This window comes from Ursus maritimus, unplaced genomic scaffold (genome assembly GCF_017311325.1).
Source record: "Ursus maritimus isolate PB19 unplaced genomic scaffold, ASM1731132v1 scaffold_15, whole genome shotgun sequence".
In the NCBI taxonomy this organism is placed as follows: Eukaryota; Metazoa; Chordata; class Mammalia; order Carnivora; family Ursidae; genus Ursus; species Ursus maritimus.
The window spans coordinates 24,440,756-24,457,898 of record NW_024423897.1 but is presented as its reverse complement, the minus strand read 5'-3'; the positions used below and the strand labels follow the sequence as shown (position 1 = coordinate 24,457,898).

The window sequence follows — 17,143 nt, the reverse complement described above, 5'->3', positions numbered from 1 at the left end:
AGAGTTCCTGGGTGTCTGGGTGGCTCAGTAATTAAGCGGCTGCCTTCGGCTCAGGGCGTGATCCCGGCGTTCTGGGATCAAGCCCCACATCGGGCTTCTCCGCTGGGAGCCTGCTTCTTCCTCTCCCACTCCCCCCTGCTTGTGTTCCCTCTCTCTGCTGGCTGTCTCTCTCTCTCTCTCTCTCAAATGAATAAATAAAATCTTAAAAAAAAAAAAAGAGTTCTTATTCATTGGATGAGTCTTTTAAATAACTTAATGATTTAACAAAGTCATGTATGGACTCGAAGCAGCGGTCTTCTTTTTTTATTGAACAATCATAAACTTTGCCTTTTAAAACAAATACTAACAGCTTATTCAGCTTACATTCAAAGAGCCTCCCGCACACACATTCACAACTCCGTTGGCAAACTTTGAGAATAAAATATAGGTAAATAGTGAAATCATTCTTAAATAATCTTCACTCCAAATAAAATACTTCTGCAAATATTTCCTGACAAACTCTAGTACAACAGACCTGTTTGTGCTGAGACCTCCCGAGTGTACTCATAAGTCCACTTATCAACCAACTTTAAAGGAAAGAAAAAGAAGAAAATGAACAATATTTTAAAGTTGACGTTTCCTCTTGAAAATTGACTCTTTTCCAAACCTCCTAAAAGAGTATTTTCTACTTTAAATCTGAAACTCACCTAAGTCACTGCACTTACTTTTAAATAAATTCCTTCTGTTGTTCATTTTCTGACAGTTTATAAATCCATAATGACTATTTTTTCCTAGGTTTTTCTTATGCTTATTACCATTAATATTACTATAATTATTAATAATAAATTTACCATGCCTTGGATGTTTGGAAACCTTACAGAGTTACACCTTTATTCTACCCATTTTAAACAAACAGTCTTTCGTTCGTCTTCTCAAGAAGGTGATAAGTATGGGTTTGGAGGATGACTCATGCTAACATAATTGTTTACAAAACTATATAAATATTTACCTTTACACCTCCTCCAAGTGGACAAAATACTTCCTAGCTCTCTCAGTCTGGGGCGACATTCTTTAAAACCATGTATGGGAGCGTATGTTTGCCCTCTGCCCCCAAATCATCCTTCAGATACGGAAACCTGGGCATGACAAGTAGCAGCCCTTTGAAACCTGCCTCAAGTCAAGGTTACGACTCACACTCCCACAAGCTTCAAACATCCCACTTCCTTCAGGGGTTGTTTTGTTTTGAAGTTTCCCAAACTAAATAAAAAGCAGAACTAAATCCTATGGATGCTACCACAAGGAAGACCTGAATATCACACTCCCCCACCCCGCCCCCACCTTCTCTCACTCCTAACTCTCCCTCCATCCTGTATCCCAACATCAGTGTGCATCCGAGTCACAGACACGTGACTCACTCTGGTCGTCAGCTCTGGCTAGCTCTCTCTTTGGCTGATCTGCAACCACATTATCTAAATTGCATTTTCAGTTCTCCAGTATTCCTATAAACACATATTTAACAAATCTATATGCATTCAAATATTTAACAGATATCTAAAAGTGTTCAGTCATATGCATTTTATGGATTGTTAGTAGCCTACTTTTTTTTCCGGACCCACACACTTGGCCTCCCAATATCACATGTCCATATGCTATAATCTAGACAGTTCTTAAAATGTTGGCTGTGTGTTGAATGATCATTAAAATAAGAGTCTTCTCTCAGAAATCCCACCCAGGATCAGCGAGGATTTAACCATTTCATTACAGGAGAGCGGGCATTCTCTTTTACGAGCTCTTCTCTCACAGCATTGCCGTCTCCAGATGCCATGTCATGCTCTGAAATGAGAAAGAATACAAATCATGTCCAGATGTTTATAACTCTAAGATGAAGAACGTTTTATCTTACTTTTGTACTTCAAGGGATGTACTATAAAATCTTTAATAGATTCGAAGAGTCTGCTCACTGTATTCACCCACTCTCTGTTAATCGGCACCTGCCATCTGCGTCAGCACCCCCTGAAGGATTTCTCTTCATATACCTATCATCCCTGGACATTATCTTATACCTGCATTTGTCTTTTCTTTCATGTATTATCTCACTCCACCACTAGAACATCAGTTCCAAGAAGGCAGGGGCTTTGTTTTGTTCACTGCTACTACAGTGCCTGGAACATAGTAGGCGCTTAATAAATACTTATGGAATGAGCAAATGAAAGAATAGATCTCTAAGTAAGACTTTCATACTATCTGGTATGGAAGAGGGCTTAGCTTATTGTGTGGCACCAGAAGGCAGATGGCAGCTCAAAGACAGAACTTTTATAAAGATCGCTCTTGTTCTGCATAGAAGTTTATAATATTTAGAATTTTCCAAAGTGAAAGTTGTCTGCTTCCAGGAGTAGCGAGGTGTGTTTGCTTCAACAGCGCACATCTTCATACGGAACGCTGTCTGGTTAGTGCAGCCTGGCAGATGAGTGTGAGCAAAGTAATCAAATATTCCTGATCGTACTGTCCCTACCCCCCCTTAAGAATTATTTGTAAATTCCAAGTCTTAGAAAATTGGAAATCTCACAACAGTAACAACAACAACAACTAGAACTAGGTAGCCAGGAAAGCCACTTGCTAAGACTGTAGTAGCCAATAGATAGAAAACTAGAGAAGATAAGCTCATGCAATCGGGGTATGGAAGGGACCTCAAGAAGTCCCTGTGCGGGTGAACCTTGGAACCACTTACACAGGCTTTGTAAACAGATCTGTCTAGAGGTGAAGCCCACAGCAGGACTGAGCCCCCAAGTCCCCTCCTATAAACAGTGGCACATGTATCCCGGCAAGTCCAACGGGGACAACGCACCACTGAGCAGAGACGCTCCTCTGCGTCTTCTCCATGAGGCCTTTAGGAGATACTGCTCTCCAGCCTGAACCTGACTAAGGTTTACCAAGATTACACTAGACATCATCTTTTGCTCCTCCTTTAGCTAATGGAAGCAAACACCTTAGGTCAGAAAATGCTTTTCCCATAAATTTCTACTAAGAATCTTGATGCCTAATTTGGGTATAGAAATATTTTTTGTGTAACCCCTAATGTAACTTCTACCCAGCAAAATATCAGTGTCCAAATCATCTATACGGTAGTCAAGATATCTGCAAAATCTGCATGCACATGACAGAGGGTGACAGGCTTAAGGGAAAGAGATTGCACAAAAGTCCAGCAGAGAAGAGGACGTGTGGCTGGGTGTGCAGTAGGAGGGATGGGCGTTCCCTTCCTGAAGATTATTCCAAAGGAGCTCTCGTGGCCTCCCAAACATTGATCCCAAACACCAGATTCACAAGGGATTCAATTGTCTCTTGGTGGGAAAGGTTTAAGTGCAACCATAAATGAATGAAGAGGAATACAAAAGTTGTTCTTCAAAGTGCTCCGTAGCCTGCAGTTTTAAGAAAGCAAAATGAGACAAAAGACCCAAGTGTTTGAGACAGCTAGCTGGACTAAGACAATATGTTTCAAACTTGTACTGAAGTAATCAAATCATTCAAAAAATGTGTAGTCTCGGAAAGTAGATTGATGGTTACCAAGGGTTGGGGGGTGGGTTATGAGGAATGGGGGCAACTGCTTAATGGATAGTGGGGTTTTATTTTGAGCTGGTGAGAATGTTCTAGAACTGGACTGAAGTGGCAGCTATGCAGTATTGTTANNNTACTAACTGCCACTGAACTGTTCACTTCAAAATGGTTCATTTTATGTTATGTAAATTTCACCTCAATACGAAATGTGTTTTTAGGACTTAAAACTCAATCTTTTTCCATTTTGTTTTTCAAGGACTATAGGACAAGTCATAAGTACTTAAAATATTAATGATGACCTCAACTTCCAGATCAAATATTCACAAAGATACTTACCTGATAGCTTTAAAGGGGGGTGTGTGTTCATTTTAAATTAATGTTTAAGGGCATGGCCACACCTCGACATAAAAATTCACTTAAACATACAGTTATTTCCTCTTTCTCTTAATGTACTTACTTGTATCCGTGTGTAAGAAGGAGGTAAAGCTGGGTAATAAGTACATTTGCCAAATATTTCAAATCTTAGTTAACTCGAAGCGCAAAGAACCAGAAACAAAAACTAAATGAAATGGATGTGGATTGTCAACTATTTATATCTAAGGGAGGGGGGAATCGCACAGTTTGTTGATACGAGCAGTTACTATGGCTACATGTTGGTTTAAATGAGCTACTTTCAATTTAATGAAGCTTTACTGTACTGGTCATTTATTCCACAAGATAACCAAATATGTCCACAGCACCCTCTCATATGCTGTATTTCTCACATTTTAATAACCCGGATACAAAATACACATGCGTGAACAAGCATCATGTGACTATAGCTACAATTTCATTCAAAGGCTTAGAGATAATTCCCAAATCTCAATCACAGATACGGTCTCTTATCCTCTCCCAAATCCATAAAAATGCATGCTTGGAAATATTCCATATAAATATTTCCATTTTGTTAAAAAAAAAGAAGAAATGTTCAATATTTTCTATCTTGGCTCTTAAACCTTATCTGATAAATTCTTGAGTGTATTTTTCCTACATGAATTTGAAAGAGAAGTAGCTTTGTCTAGTACGTATGTAAAACAGATCACTGAAGAATTCAAAGAACTTTGTATATCTTGGTTGTTTTCTTATTACAGGTGTGTTGGTAATCAATCATGTTTATTCTCCATAAAACTGGGTAAACTTTATGGAAGAATGTATGATCCCCCAAATTATTAATGAAATCTTAAAAAAAAAAAAAACAGCAACAGCAACCAAACTCAACCACCACTACTTTCCCCTGAGTAAAATAAAGAACAAAATCATTCAAACCAATGCTTTATTCTCATCATCTATATTTCTTAAGTATTCAAACTGAAAATGAGGTTATTTTTCCAGTGTTTACACTGAAATCAATTCATACCTGTGTGAGAAACAAATCTCCTGTTGGAAGACTTGGCTACTGAATATTGGAAGAAGGGAAATTTCAGACACTTGCCGGTCGCTCTGTCACATATGCCCGACTGACAGTTGCAAGTCTCCCGGCATTCCATCCCGAAGGTGCCGTAGGGGCAGTCTGAGGACAAAGGGGAGGTTTAGAGAGAGAGCCGCTCCCTGGGCACAAGCCCCCCGTCTCACAGCCCCTGTGCGCCCAGCCTCCAGATTCTGAATAAGCCTCACGAATCTAGACTGTCAGGTAAAATCCAATTCTTAAAAAAAGCCAAGCTTTGGAAGTTGGTACTTTCAGTCACAAATGTGAAATTGCACACTAAGACCAGATCACGGACACCTCAGCTGTCGTGTCCTGCCGTGAAGTTTAGTTGAAGATAGCCACACATAACCAACGTCCTTGAACCAGCCTTAATTCTGTTCACTTTCTGTTTCAATACCAGGTAGGTTCTCGTAGTTTCCTTAGACGGCTCCCGTGACAGCTCAGTGAGGTGGGCAATTGAACAGACACAGGCATCAGCTTCTCAAAGAGTTTAAAGGATGTGATGCTGCCTTTGAATCCACCGTCTTCACCCACAAAATACTATTTCAAATGTATAGGAAAGGGCTCCGTCCACACTAGCCAGGGGCTGAGGAGGGTGTCAGACCAGCTCTCCATGAAGTGATCAATCCTTGGTCTGCTCCGGCTCTGATCAATTCCCTTCTCTGTTGAAATGGCAGCACAATTTACCTAATTCTCCCGGATGCTGAGAGGATTTACTAGTAAAACCTTCTGCAAATCTAAGATGCAACACGCTAAGAAGAACAAGAGAGCTGAGAATTTACCTGTTTACCTCCCCAAATCTGGAAGCATTTAGAGCTTCGATGTGTTCATATTTAGACTAAAACATGCTATACTGAGAAGAGGACAAACCCATTTATTACAAATGCAGGGTCTTTATGACAGAAACAGCATCTCAACAGACAACCCAGTCTTTTTTTTTTTTTTTTTGGTGACCCAGTCCTTAACAAGCAGGCAGAATAGATGCAGAATATTTATTCTCTTGGCGTGAGAATATCCTCGTAAGTGTACGATCACACCTGGGCAAAGAGCAAGCAGTGCAGCAGCTGAGCCCTTGGCAATCTAATATTCCACAGAACGATCAAGGTAGATGTTGATGAAATGTATTTTTGGAAGAGATTTAGGATTCTTCTTACCGTCACTCTTCAGATTACAGAGGAGCCTGGTTTTTTCTTGTGGAAAAGCGCACAGGATTGGGATGTGACTGTGTCTCTAGTGATATCGAAAACTAAAACTTGAGCCAAATTCTCAGTTATCCTTCTAATGCAACCCCCAGTGTCCTGAATAGCACTGGGTGGCTAGCAGGTGTTCAGTAAACACGTGTTGGCTGGCTGACTGTTGGCAGCATAATGCCAAACATCTGAATATGTAGAAAACATCTGGATGTGCAGCTTAAGTATACAGTTTTCCTATGAGTGTTCTGTGAAAAAGCTGAAGGAGGGAGTTTGCCTACAGCGAAATTCAACATCTCTGTGTAGAGCTGCTGAGATTTACACAGGGTCACTATTTCCAGCAGAGAGAAAAATGTTCGAAACTAGACTCGCTTGCAATCTGAAGTGTGCCAAAAAGAACAATCTTAAATACATTTAAAAAATCTATTCCATTAACAGCCACCTCATTCAGTAGAATGTTAGACTGCTAAAGATCCCAGATGCCTTGCAATGTTTCTTTACCCATATGTGACGGTGCATTTACAATCACATTTGTAGAGGCGATTTTTATGCCAAGAGAAAAAGCAGTCTACTGCATATACTTGCTATACCATAAGGATGATCGTATTAACCACTTCCTCCCTGATTTCCTTATGTGAAATCCTGTAATTTACAGAAAATATAGATCCTAGGCAACTTAAACATTTGTGAATGTTCACCCCAAAAAAGGTCCTCAATATTCTACCTTTCATTGGTTATGAACAAAAATAAACTGAGCAAAAAATAAGATTCTCCTAATAGTCCAAGCATTTATTTCCTAATCTTTAGTATATGCTATAGATTAAAAGGTAAATTAATTTATAAAATATTTGTCTAAAAGGTAGGTGAATTAATGAGACTGTCTCAATGGGGGATGATTACCATTCATAAAATCATACCACTGTATTAAATACATAACATAGAAGAATGAAATCAGAAAGAAAATAGAAGAAATAAATTTCCCAGTCCCTTTAATTGTTTTAAAAGCTTATTTTTATTACAAAACTGATGAATTGGGCTATAACATATGTGTTTCATCTTGATAACAGCTTTTAATGATGAGATCATGAGGTCTCCATGTATAGAGTATCTTAAAATCACCATTCTTTTGATTCTAAACATTTTAAACTATAGTCACTAGGTTTGAAATAAATTCTATAAATGTGTAACTACATCGTTTAGCTATGATTTCAATCTAATGACATTTTTCATTAAGTCTTTCAATGCTCATTCTTTACAGACTTCCAATTTTTATTTTTCTTTACTGTTATTTTTACTTGTCTTGAATCATCTGCTATTTTTCTAGTTGACCAAACACCTTTATAGAGTGGAAGGGGGTTTGTTTATAATTCAGGGTACCCTCTGTCAAGAATGTGAGTCATTCTTAAGCCCACCCTATTTCACAAAGTGCATTAGTGTTCATCAGAATATTTGATCCTGAGAGATGCCCTCCAACCCCCGGACCCTTTCAAGATCAAAGAATCACTAAGCCCGGGGCTAGACATCACTAGAGGTTATCAAGTGCAGAGCTCCGTAATCACTGCGTTGCAGAAGAGAGAGCACCTAAACCATCCAAACAGATTACCTGTCAAGTTCCTAAAGTTTTCCAGAAGGGGAGGCCACACAATTTTTCATTGCAACTTTTTTCTTAAATCTCCTACGCATAGGAGTGAAATGCCCTGTGCTTTCCGGCACACCGGGTTCAGCTGCTGTTTGCAGAGTTCTCCTTCTCTCTCTCTCTCTCTCTCTCTCTCTCTCTGCCATTGACAACACCTGTGCGGGGCCTTGTCCCTAAGCCACCTGCATTTTCCCTCTTGTCCTTGGCAGCAAAGCCTTCACACCTCCCACTCTGGCTAAAAGCCCTCCGTGTGCCCCCCGGGGCAGGGAGAAGCAAGGGGTCAGCCTTTACCTTTGCAGATCCCGAACTCGTCGCCGAAGTCATCCTCCTCACTGTAGAACTGACACCTGAGCCCCGGGCCGCACTTGACGCCGTCCATGGCCGACACGGTGCGGTAGCAGGTCTCGCCCAGCCCCGCAGCGCACACCCGGCAGCAGCCGCAGTCGTCCAGCACTGTCCTCTTGCAGCGCAGGCTGCTTTTGCACGCGGCGCTGTCGCAGCGCTCGGGGCAGTCCACCGCATACTTGGCGCTCCGGGCCACCGCCAGGTGCGCAGGTACCAGGAGCGTGGCCAGCAGCAAGAGGCTCTTCATGTTTCCCCGAGGGCTCTGGCTCAGCTTCCCGCGGGCGGCGTGGTCTGTGCTGGCGGGAAGCAGCTGTCCAAAGTGGTAGCTGAGCCTCTGCCTACACGTTTATGAGTTTTATACACTGGGTTGCCCGCATGCTTCCCCGTCATCAATTTCCTCAACCCAGCAGCAGCGCTGTCCTCTTGCCAGGCTCTCTTGTTTTAGTTTATGAAATCCAGGATGAAGGCTGGATTAACACGCTGCTGCCATCCAGGAATTGAAAAGCCCAAGCTGATGTCATCTGTTATGTTTAGATGGTTGTTTTGCATGAGCACTGAAAAACTCGCTCACATCCGTCTCAAGGGCTCAAGGACGTCTGTGAAGAGGGAATAAAGAAGGTTGCATACCCTCCTTCAGGACAGGAATTGTTCTGACACCGGCATATCAGTTGGGCTGCGGCTTTGTCTCAGAGCCTCTGTAGTGGAGAGGAAAATGATATCGACGTGAATCATCAGGAGGAAAGAAGCTCCTTTAAACAAAATAAATAAACATTTGGTATTTCCCCTCAATAAATAACAATGAGATCATTTGAAAGAAGAAAGAGTTATATTGTGCCTTTTCAATACTTACAAGAAAGACAATATTTTGAAAGGGATTTTTTAAGGACCCCTCTCTTCCTTCCTCCCGCCCCTCCCCTCAAATGTTATCTCTAAAACAATTCCTAGCATGTGTATCTAAGTTGATCGTGGATGGAGCTATATTTCTAGTAAGATGTTAAACTGAGAATTTTCTTTAAAATCAATACAAAACCCACAAAAGAGGTAAGATGCTGCTGGCACTGTTTCTGGGTGATTCAGTTCTGGAAAAACTTATCAGTTGGACTTCTTCTGACCCAGAACTCCCTGGGGAGAGGGCTCATCCATCACCACGTCTGCCTGTCCAATGACTGAACCCATTCGGAGCTCTTCCCCTCACTCCTGGCATCTGTCAGGGCCCTCACTAAAAACCGCCAAGCAAGGCAGCCAGCCCAAGGAAACAAGTGAGCCAGCAGGGAAATCGGAACGTGGCCCAGAGAGGCAAGTCACAGGGAAGGGAAAACATTACCCATCGGGAAACAGGGTCTTCGAGCTATGGAGGTCACAGGGCCTAGGTCCCACTGGGGAACACAGAACAGTCCTCTCACAGTATCAGCTGGACCAGTGCCTCATGGAGCAAGGATTGTGGGGCAGAAAGAGCAAGCGAAAGAGGAGAGAGCAGAGCTCTTACACCAGCTGTGTGTTGGGTCCCCAGTCCCACCCCCAACCAGTCAAATCAAAGTCAGCATAAGCCCGCTGTCATCTAGCAACTATTCAACCATTGAAGTTGACAGATGACTCTTGGTCCGTCACAGATTAGCTATGGACAAGGCACAGGACTTCTCTCAGCCTCAGTGTCCTCTTCTGAGAATTGTTAGGCTAGTTGGTCTCTGAAATTCTTACCCCCGCTAGAAGATGCGGCTGAGGCCGTTGGGTGGGACTTGATGATGAGGCTTCCAAATCGCAATTTTAGGAAGATGGGAGGAACAGAATCCGGAATGCAGGGAATTGAGGGAGTGGGGAATCAAGGCAAGAGTCTTAGCTTCCAATTTCCCAAATTTTCCATGCAATTCTATTCAAAATAGGCTATCTGTGTCTCCCCAGAAGCAAACACAGGCTTAGCAAATGCACACTCTGATTTATTATTTTCAATAGTGGGGTGCACACTATGTGCCAATCACCATTTGGAAGCATTTTATAGGTATTAACTCAACTTGTTCCTCAACACAATCTCACGAAGTCGGTACTATTATCATGCCTATTTTATGAATGAGGAAACTGAGTCAGAACAAGTTTAAGTAATTAGCTCAGGTCCCCATAATGTCAGGGATGGAACTTGAGCCAACTCAGTCTAATGTCAAAGCCACACGCTCCATTGCCTATGATGACACAGTGGTGCTTCCATGGGGAATGGTTCTGATGGCCTACTTTACAATTTAGGCTGACCTTGGAAAAGGTTACTGAACACCATTTTCTGAGGAAGGAGTGGTTAGCTGGAATAATGATTAATAAGAATATCTAACTATTTTAGAAATCTCACTGTGTGCCAGACACCATGCAGAGCACTTTATATGGATTACTGTACGTAATTTTCAAAACAACCTCAACACGTAGGTACTGTTCTTTTTTTTTTTTTTTTAAGATTTTATTTATTTATTTGACAGAGAGAGACAGCCAGCGAGAGAGGGAACACAGGCAGGGGGAGTGGGAGAGGAAGAAGCAGGCTCCCAGTGGAGGAGCCCGACGTGGGGCTCTATCTCAGGACTCCGGGATCACGCCCTGAGCCGAAGGCAGACACTTAACGACTGTGCTACCCAGGCGCCCCTGCACTACCCAGGCGCCCCCGTGGGTACTATTCTTATCCGCACGTTAGAGGTGAGAAATCTGAGGTCTTGAGTTGTTAAGTGACTTGTCCAAGGACACAAAGTTAGCACATGGTGGAACCGGGACTCAAAACCTGAAGCAGATTGTTCCTAGAGACTGGAATAGGGATTGCAAAATCAAACATATGCAGGTACCAATCCGGTGGCCCAAGTGGGTAAAGTGAGAAGATAAACCAGATGTGAGTGGGAATGAGCAGAGCTGTTCTCCTTAGAGCATATGCCTCCGCTAAGGGAAGTAGCCCTCGTTAGGAGAGGCTGTCTGCTGCCATGCAGGAATAGGAGCCCACTGGGCCAAATCTTCTATTTTTTTTTTTTTTAAAGAGAAGGTAGAACTCAGACTTTCAAAGGTAATATCCGACTTTTTAAATGTTGGCCAGTATCTCGTTCAAATTATAAAACATTATATGCACCCTTATTTCTTACGGGCAGGATCCAGTCTGTCATCATTTTGGTCTTGCTATAAATTTTGGATTCTGACAGTGCTGGATTCGAATCACTGCTCCGCCACTTCCTACCTAAGAGGCTCTGAAACCTAGTCTAACATCTCTAAACTTCCATTTTGTCTTTGTGTAGAGTGGAACTAACACCCTCTTCATAGGGCCATTGTAGGGATTGGTAAGAAGGGATGGAAAGTGTTTCTCGTAGTATGCATGCATAAAATGATGGCTATTCTTCATTTTTAAAACATCATCATCATAGAGTTGGCAATGAATAAAGAGAAATAATAAAAACATAAGAACCTTCTGATCTTTTATAGGAATTGAAGGAAGAAGCAATAAAGGCCTTGCGGATCAACATCACGAGTGGTAGGGGAAGAAGGAGAAGAGGATCTCATGGACAACCATCTTCTTCATTCCCCAAAATCAATAATACTTTTGGTAAAGGACAAGTAAACTGCGAGAAGAAGTAATTTGAGGTACCAAACCCACAGCAATAGTAAGCCCAAACATGTGCCCTGAAGAGTGGAGGAGATATGCTCAACAGAGTTCGTAAGTAGTGGAACTATCTCAACATGTAGTTCCTAACGACTCATTCTTGGGGAACGTTCCATTCCTTCCAAGACCCAACAAAAACTGTTTGTCCCAGCAGAATCCCTATGGGATTTATATCTAGTTGTATTTCTGTCTTTCCCAACCGGGAACCCAGCTCAACCACTCTTCTGAGGGAAGTTAGCAATGGCCACACAGGGTTAGGTAATTGGATCATGAGTAAACAAAAAATCTGCAACTGGAATCTGCAACAAAAGACATTAAGGTGAAGGCAAAACTGTCCGTGATGAGGGCATGAGGCCCACCCTGGTTGGCTTGCTTTTGTCCTGCGGCTGGCAAATCTCTAACCTTGCTCTGCTTGTGAATCAGGTGTCAAACCAAAGAGTGAGAAAGGTCAAAGGGAATCACATAAGCTTTCTGCAACTCTGAAAATACAAGTTCAAGTTATACGGGGTCAAACCATATCATCTTGGGATCCAAAGCATGTGGCTTTCTGCAATGGGAACCAGAGAAACTATAAACCTGAATAACTATTCAACCCAATACACCTTTTTCATTTAAACTGCCATTGTGACTTGTTTCCCTTAAACTTGGTATTATGCCAAGAAGGAAAATAAGCCTTAGGTAACGTGCTCTGGCAATTTGTGTTTAATTTTGCACATTCTGATTGCTTGTAACCAAATACCCAACATTTTCTTCTGGACAGGCAAAGTGGGAAAGGCTCTGAAAGGATTCCAAACCCTCATGGTCAAGTCAAATTGTCCCATGTTTACTGTGCCTTCCTCCCAAACCTCTTTACCAGATAGGTTTATTTTTTTTAATTTTAATTGTTATTTTTTAAAAGTAATCTCTACATCCAACCATGAGGCTCGAACTCACAACCTTGAGATCAAGTGTTGCATGCTCTACCGACTTGACCAGCCAGATATCTCCAGATAGGTTTGATTTAAATTGAATTATGAAGGCAACCTTGAAGGCAAACATTTCCAAGGGGCAAGTGGAGAAATATAGGTGTGAGATTTTGTGTTTAGTTTAGTTTTTGTTTTTCGTACCATCTGAAAGTCTTTCTGCTTTGACACCAGCTGGTGGCAATTTGGCATGTGCCCAGGGCAAGGTCTAGCACATCACAAGAGCTCAATACTTAGTAAACATGTAAACGTGACCAAGTTGTTTCCAAGAATCATTTTCAGAGAGTAGTAAGTTAAAATGTGCACCAATGTGTTCCCCAGGGGAAGCAAAGTGAGGCCCCGGTTCTTGAACGGGCAGAACCGAGCTGCCGACTGAATGCTTCTTTTGGGGAATGAGGTAGAAGTTTCCACAGCAGAAGCAGCTGGGGATGGAATGGGGTCTGAGCAGAGTTCCACCCATCAGCTCTTGCATAGCTGACCAACTTTGTCCTCTGGCAGCACCACACCCACCCCGAGAAGAAGCTCACGGGAGCTCCTCATTGCCGATGGACCCTGCTGAAGCACACCTGTCAAACTGACTTTTACAGCAGGGACAGGTCAGCTGTCACAGGCTCTGGGGACTCCTCCCAGGACTCCTGCCCTGGGAACAACTTGCGGGAATTCTAGAAACAGCGCTGCTGCTACAACGCTATGTCATCCTAGGCAAGTCACATGATGCACACCTTAGACCCCTCATCTCTCCTCTCTACTCTCAGTAATGAGTTAAGAAGACCAAAAGGGTCATCCTCAAAATTATCATCAAGAATCTAAATTTCTAAAGATTTGCTTCATTCTTTAAAAATGATCGTAGGTCTTGGAGCAAATATTTTCCCTAAAGAAATATCATCTTTCCAGTTCTCTAAGTTTTCATTTCTAATAAAGACAACTTTAATACTAAAGGGGGTTTGGGTGTTACAGGCAATCTTTAAAAACTACACCTGCTCAGAGGAACCTGGCTGGGTCAATGGATAGAACATACACCTCTTGGTCTCAGGGTCATGAGTTCAAGCCCCACGATGGGTGTGGAGTCTACTTAAAAACAGAACAAAACAAAACTACACCTGCCCAGAAGAGTGAAGTGAAGCGCACGTGTTCTTGCCTACCTGGGGTCCTCTGATGTATCTTAATGGACAGATGGAGGCTCTGAGCAACTAGGAGGCAGTCGCAGTTGCTTATAACAAATAGCTCTGCAAGAAGAGTGAGTGTGGGCCTGTTTGGGAAGATAAAAACAGGACACCCATCATGTCTGCTGGAAACCTGGATCTCCTGGCACCCCTCGGAGAGCTTTGCCACCATATCCGGGGCTCTGGATCCAGTGGAGTCCCCTGAAGAAGGAGGCAGAACTCAGTTGTTTTTTAACCTTGACCAAATCTAGAAACTTCACCTTTGCATTCACACTTGCAGGAATTTGAGAGTGAGAATTTTAGACATGGGCACATGTGAGGAGCTCTTACTACCTATCTGTCCATTTCTCTCCACCCCCCATTTCTGGTGGGTCCTAATGTGAAGAGTCAGACATGTTTTTCTAACAGGTAGCTCTTTCTCAAATCAGGGCTCTGAACCTATGAACTCAACTGCAAGAGATTCTGGTCGTAGGGTGTCCTTCTACCTCCAAATATAAAGCCGCATCTGGAAGCACCAGGTCCCGCCCTAACACAAGACCAAAAGCAGTATGAGTGGCAAAAGTAGCTCCACTTGGAACAAGAAGACCTGAGTTTGAGTCTCAGTTCCACCATCGGTCCTGTGTGAGACGCCAACCAGCCTTCCTGAGTAATGTGAAGTCATTTGTCTCAGTAAAATCTAAAGGAGAGAAACACTGCCCCTCTCTCAAAGAGACACTGCGAAGATCGGAGGGTAATGTAGCTGTGAAAACAGGCTGTCCACTCTGAGCTACCACACAGTGTAAAATGGTATGACTTATTCTAGAAGACAAATTCCATACCATGAAAGGAAATGAGCCTGTGGCGATCTATCTCAGGTCTCACCCCTTCCTCCATTCCCCTCACCCTCTGCAAGATGGCATGATTTTTCATTCACGTAATTCACATAACAAGGGCCAGGCATCCGCATTCCCCTAAGGAAGACTCCACTTCCTCTCCCTTATAGCCTTCCTCGCCCAAACCTGGCATGCGATGACTGGACAGCTCACAAATTGTTCTTGTGGGCCAAAAGAGGAGCTTTTTTGTTTGTTTGTTTTTGTCTGTTTTTTTTTTTTTAATCACCAGTTTCCAAAATGACTAAAGAATTAGCTAGGCATTGGAAGTCATTTAGACATTAGAAATGTTGACATAAGAGAACATTGGTTTAAAAAGTCAGGTTAGAAGCTCTTGCTAAGACATTTGGAACTTTCATTAGGAATTGTGGAAAGGCTGGGATTTCTGATTAATACACGAATCATAGGAAATGATTCTGCTACTTTGCTTCTCTAATAACATGGCACTTCCTTGGCCTGACCTTAAGCTGACCCCTTTTGTAATGTAATAAAATATGAATCGGGACCACCCTCACCAAACTCATCATCGGACTTTGTCTAGTGATGAAGAGCCTTAGTCTTTACATGATATGTGGGTTGAATAAATAACTGAATGTTTTTTAAATAAAGTTCAAGGTAAGCACTAGAAGAAGATAAACAAGAAGTGTAACTTCCAAACCCCTTATTTATAATTTTTTAAAGAATTGGCAGTTTCTGACTCATTTTCTAATCTGGCCTCGAAATAGCTTGGCTCTTTTCTTCCTGGGATCCTCCCAGTGAAGGACCACATTATGGCCTTCTTTTCTTCTTCTTCTTCTTTTTTTTTTAAGTGCCTTGCTTTCTTCTGGCTGACACAGACTTCATGAAGTCTCCAAGCCTACAGTCTGAGAGCTTAATGCACACTGAGGGTGCCTCGGACAGGGCTCAGGGCAGAGCCCATCAAAGTACAGTTGCCCTGGGGCGCCTGGGTGGTTCAGTCCTTTGAGCCCCCAACTCTTGATTTCAGCTCAAGTCATCATCTCAGGGTCATGAGATCAAGCCCTGAATCAGGCTCTGTGCTGGGTGTGAGCCTGCTTAAGATTCTCTCCTTCTTCTTCTGTCACCCCACCCCACAATCCCCCCCCCCCATTCACAGGCATGCTCTCTCTTTTTCTAAAAAAAAAAAAAAAAAAGCACAGTTGCCCAGACCACCTGTGTCAGAGTGTCCTGATGTCAAAATGGCACAGCCAGGGATTCCAGTTTGGTGAGCTGGGGGTGGACATAGGGATCAACATATTTAACAAGACACTTGATTCTGACAAACTCAAAAATTTGAGAAACCTCTAGACTACTGGTTTCTCCCAGTCATATGTTAGCAGAATTAGTACTTATCTTTACTCTGGAGATTTCTGATAGACAAAGCCTATTTTTGAGGGATTGACCTAGAATTTTTAACTACATAATACACTTCAAAAATTTTTTTAGCATACTTCCCTGATTCTAAGACACACATCTTCACATGTTAACAAGCTGGAATTTGGCCATGATGATGGAAGTCATTGCTTACATGTACACATCAAAACTTGCAGGCTGAGGTGCCAGTTACTTGGAAGAGAATCTCAGAGAGTAGTGGGGCTAGCTTTTAAGACACGCTGCATTACTGATGATCTTAATGGTCCAGGAGCTACACTCTGTGAAAAAGACATGATATTGACATGTGATTCAGAAGGACCAGGTATGAATTTGAACTCATTAAGAAATATTTTAACTAATTTTTTGAATTGATATTTTTCATCCTACAAATGTTCAAAAGTTCTAAGTGATAAAAATCTATGTCCAGATAAACCTAAAAGAGTGCTTTCAATAAGTCAAACACTATACTTCAATAATAAAAAACTTTTTTTAAAGTATACATAAAAATTCAAGAGCTATAGAAGCATTACATCAGAGTTTAATTTGAAGAATTTTTTTTAACTTCATGGCATATATGATACTGTTAACATCTTATAATCAATGAAATATAGTCGTTGTCCAAATAAATATTCCTCCTTTTTTTTTGTTGACCTATCATCAACAGTTTGCTTAGCCAATGTTTTTACCAACCTTTAATCCACTACAACTTTATGTGATGGCATCAAAGACCTTACCCTTGCAAACTGCCTGATAAACATCATCCTAACTTGATCAGACTAGAGGAATCCAAGTGAGATACATGTGCTGTGCATGTATGTGTGTATACATATATACGTATATTTACGTATTTGTACACATGTGTGCCCATATATGAGGCATATGTGCCCACTTTCAGTTCCAGAGTGCACACCCACACACCCACGTGCACACACACCCAGCTTACATTTCGTTTTCTTTCTTTTTTTTTTTTAAGATTTTATTTATTTATTTGTCAGAGA

The 17,143-nt window shown here is 42.0% G+C and overlaps 1 protein-coding gene across 1 annotated transcript; it reads right to left on the bottom strand.

Annotated features, from left to right (window-relative positions):
- Positions 1-975: 975 nt before the first annotated feature.
- Positions 976-8,419, bottom strand: ESM1 (endothelial cell specific molecule 1). The gene is made up of 3 exons (XM_008692536.1): positions 8,114-8,419; positions 4,928-5,080; positions 976-1,812 (listed from the first exon to the last, which is right to left on the bottom strand). The coding sequence occupies exons 1-3, from the start codon at positions 8,412-8,414 to the stop codon at positions 1,715-1,717; spliced, it is 552 nt and encodes a 183-aa protein (XP_008690758.1). The 5' UTR covers positions 8,415-8,419; the 3' UTR covers positions 976-1,714.
- Between the last annotated feature and the right edge of the window lie 8,724 nt (positions 8,420-17,143).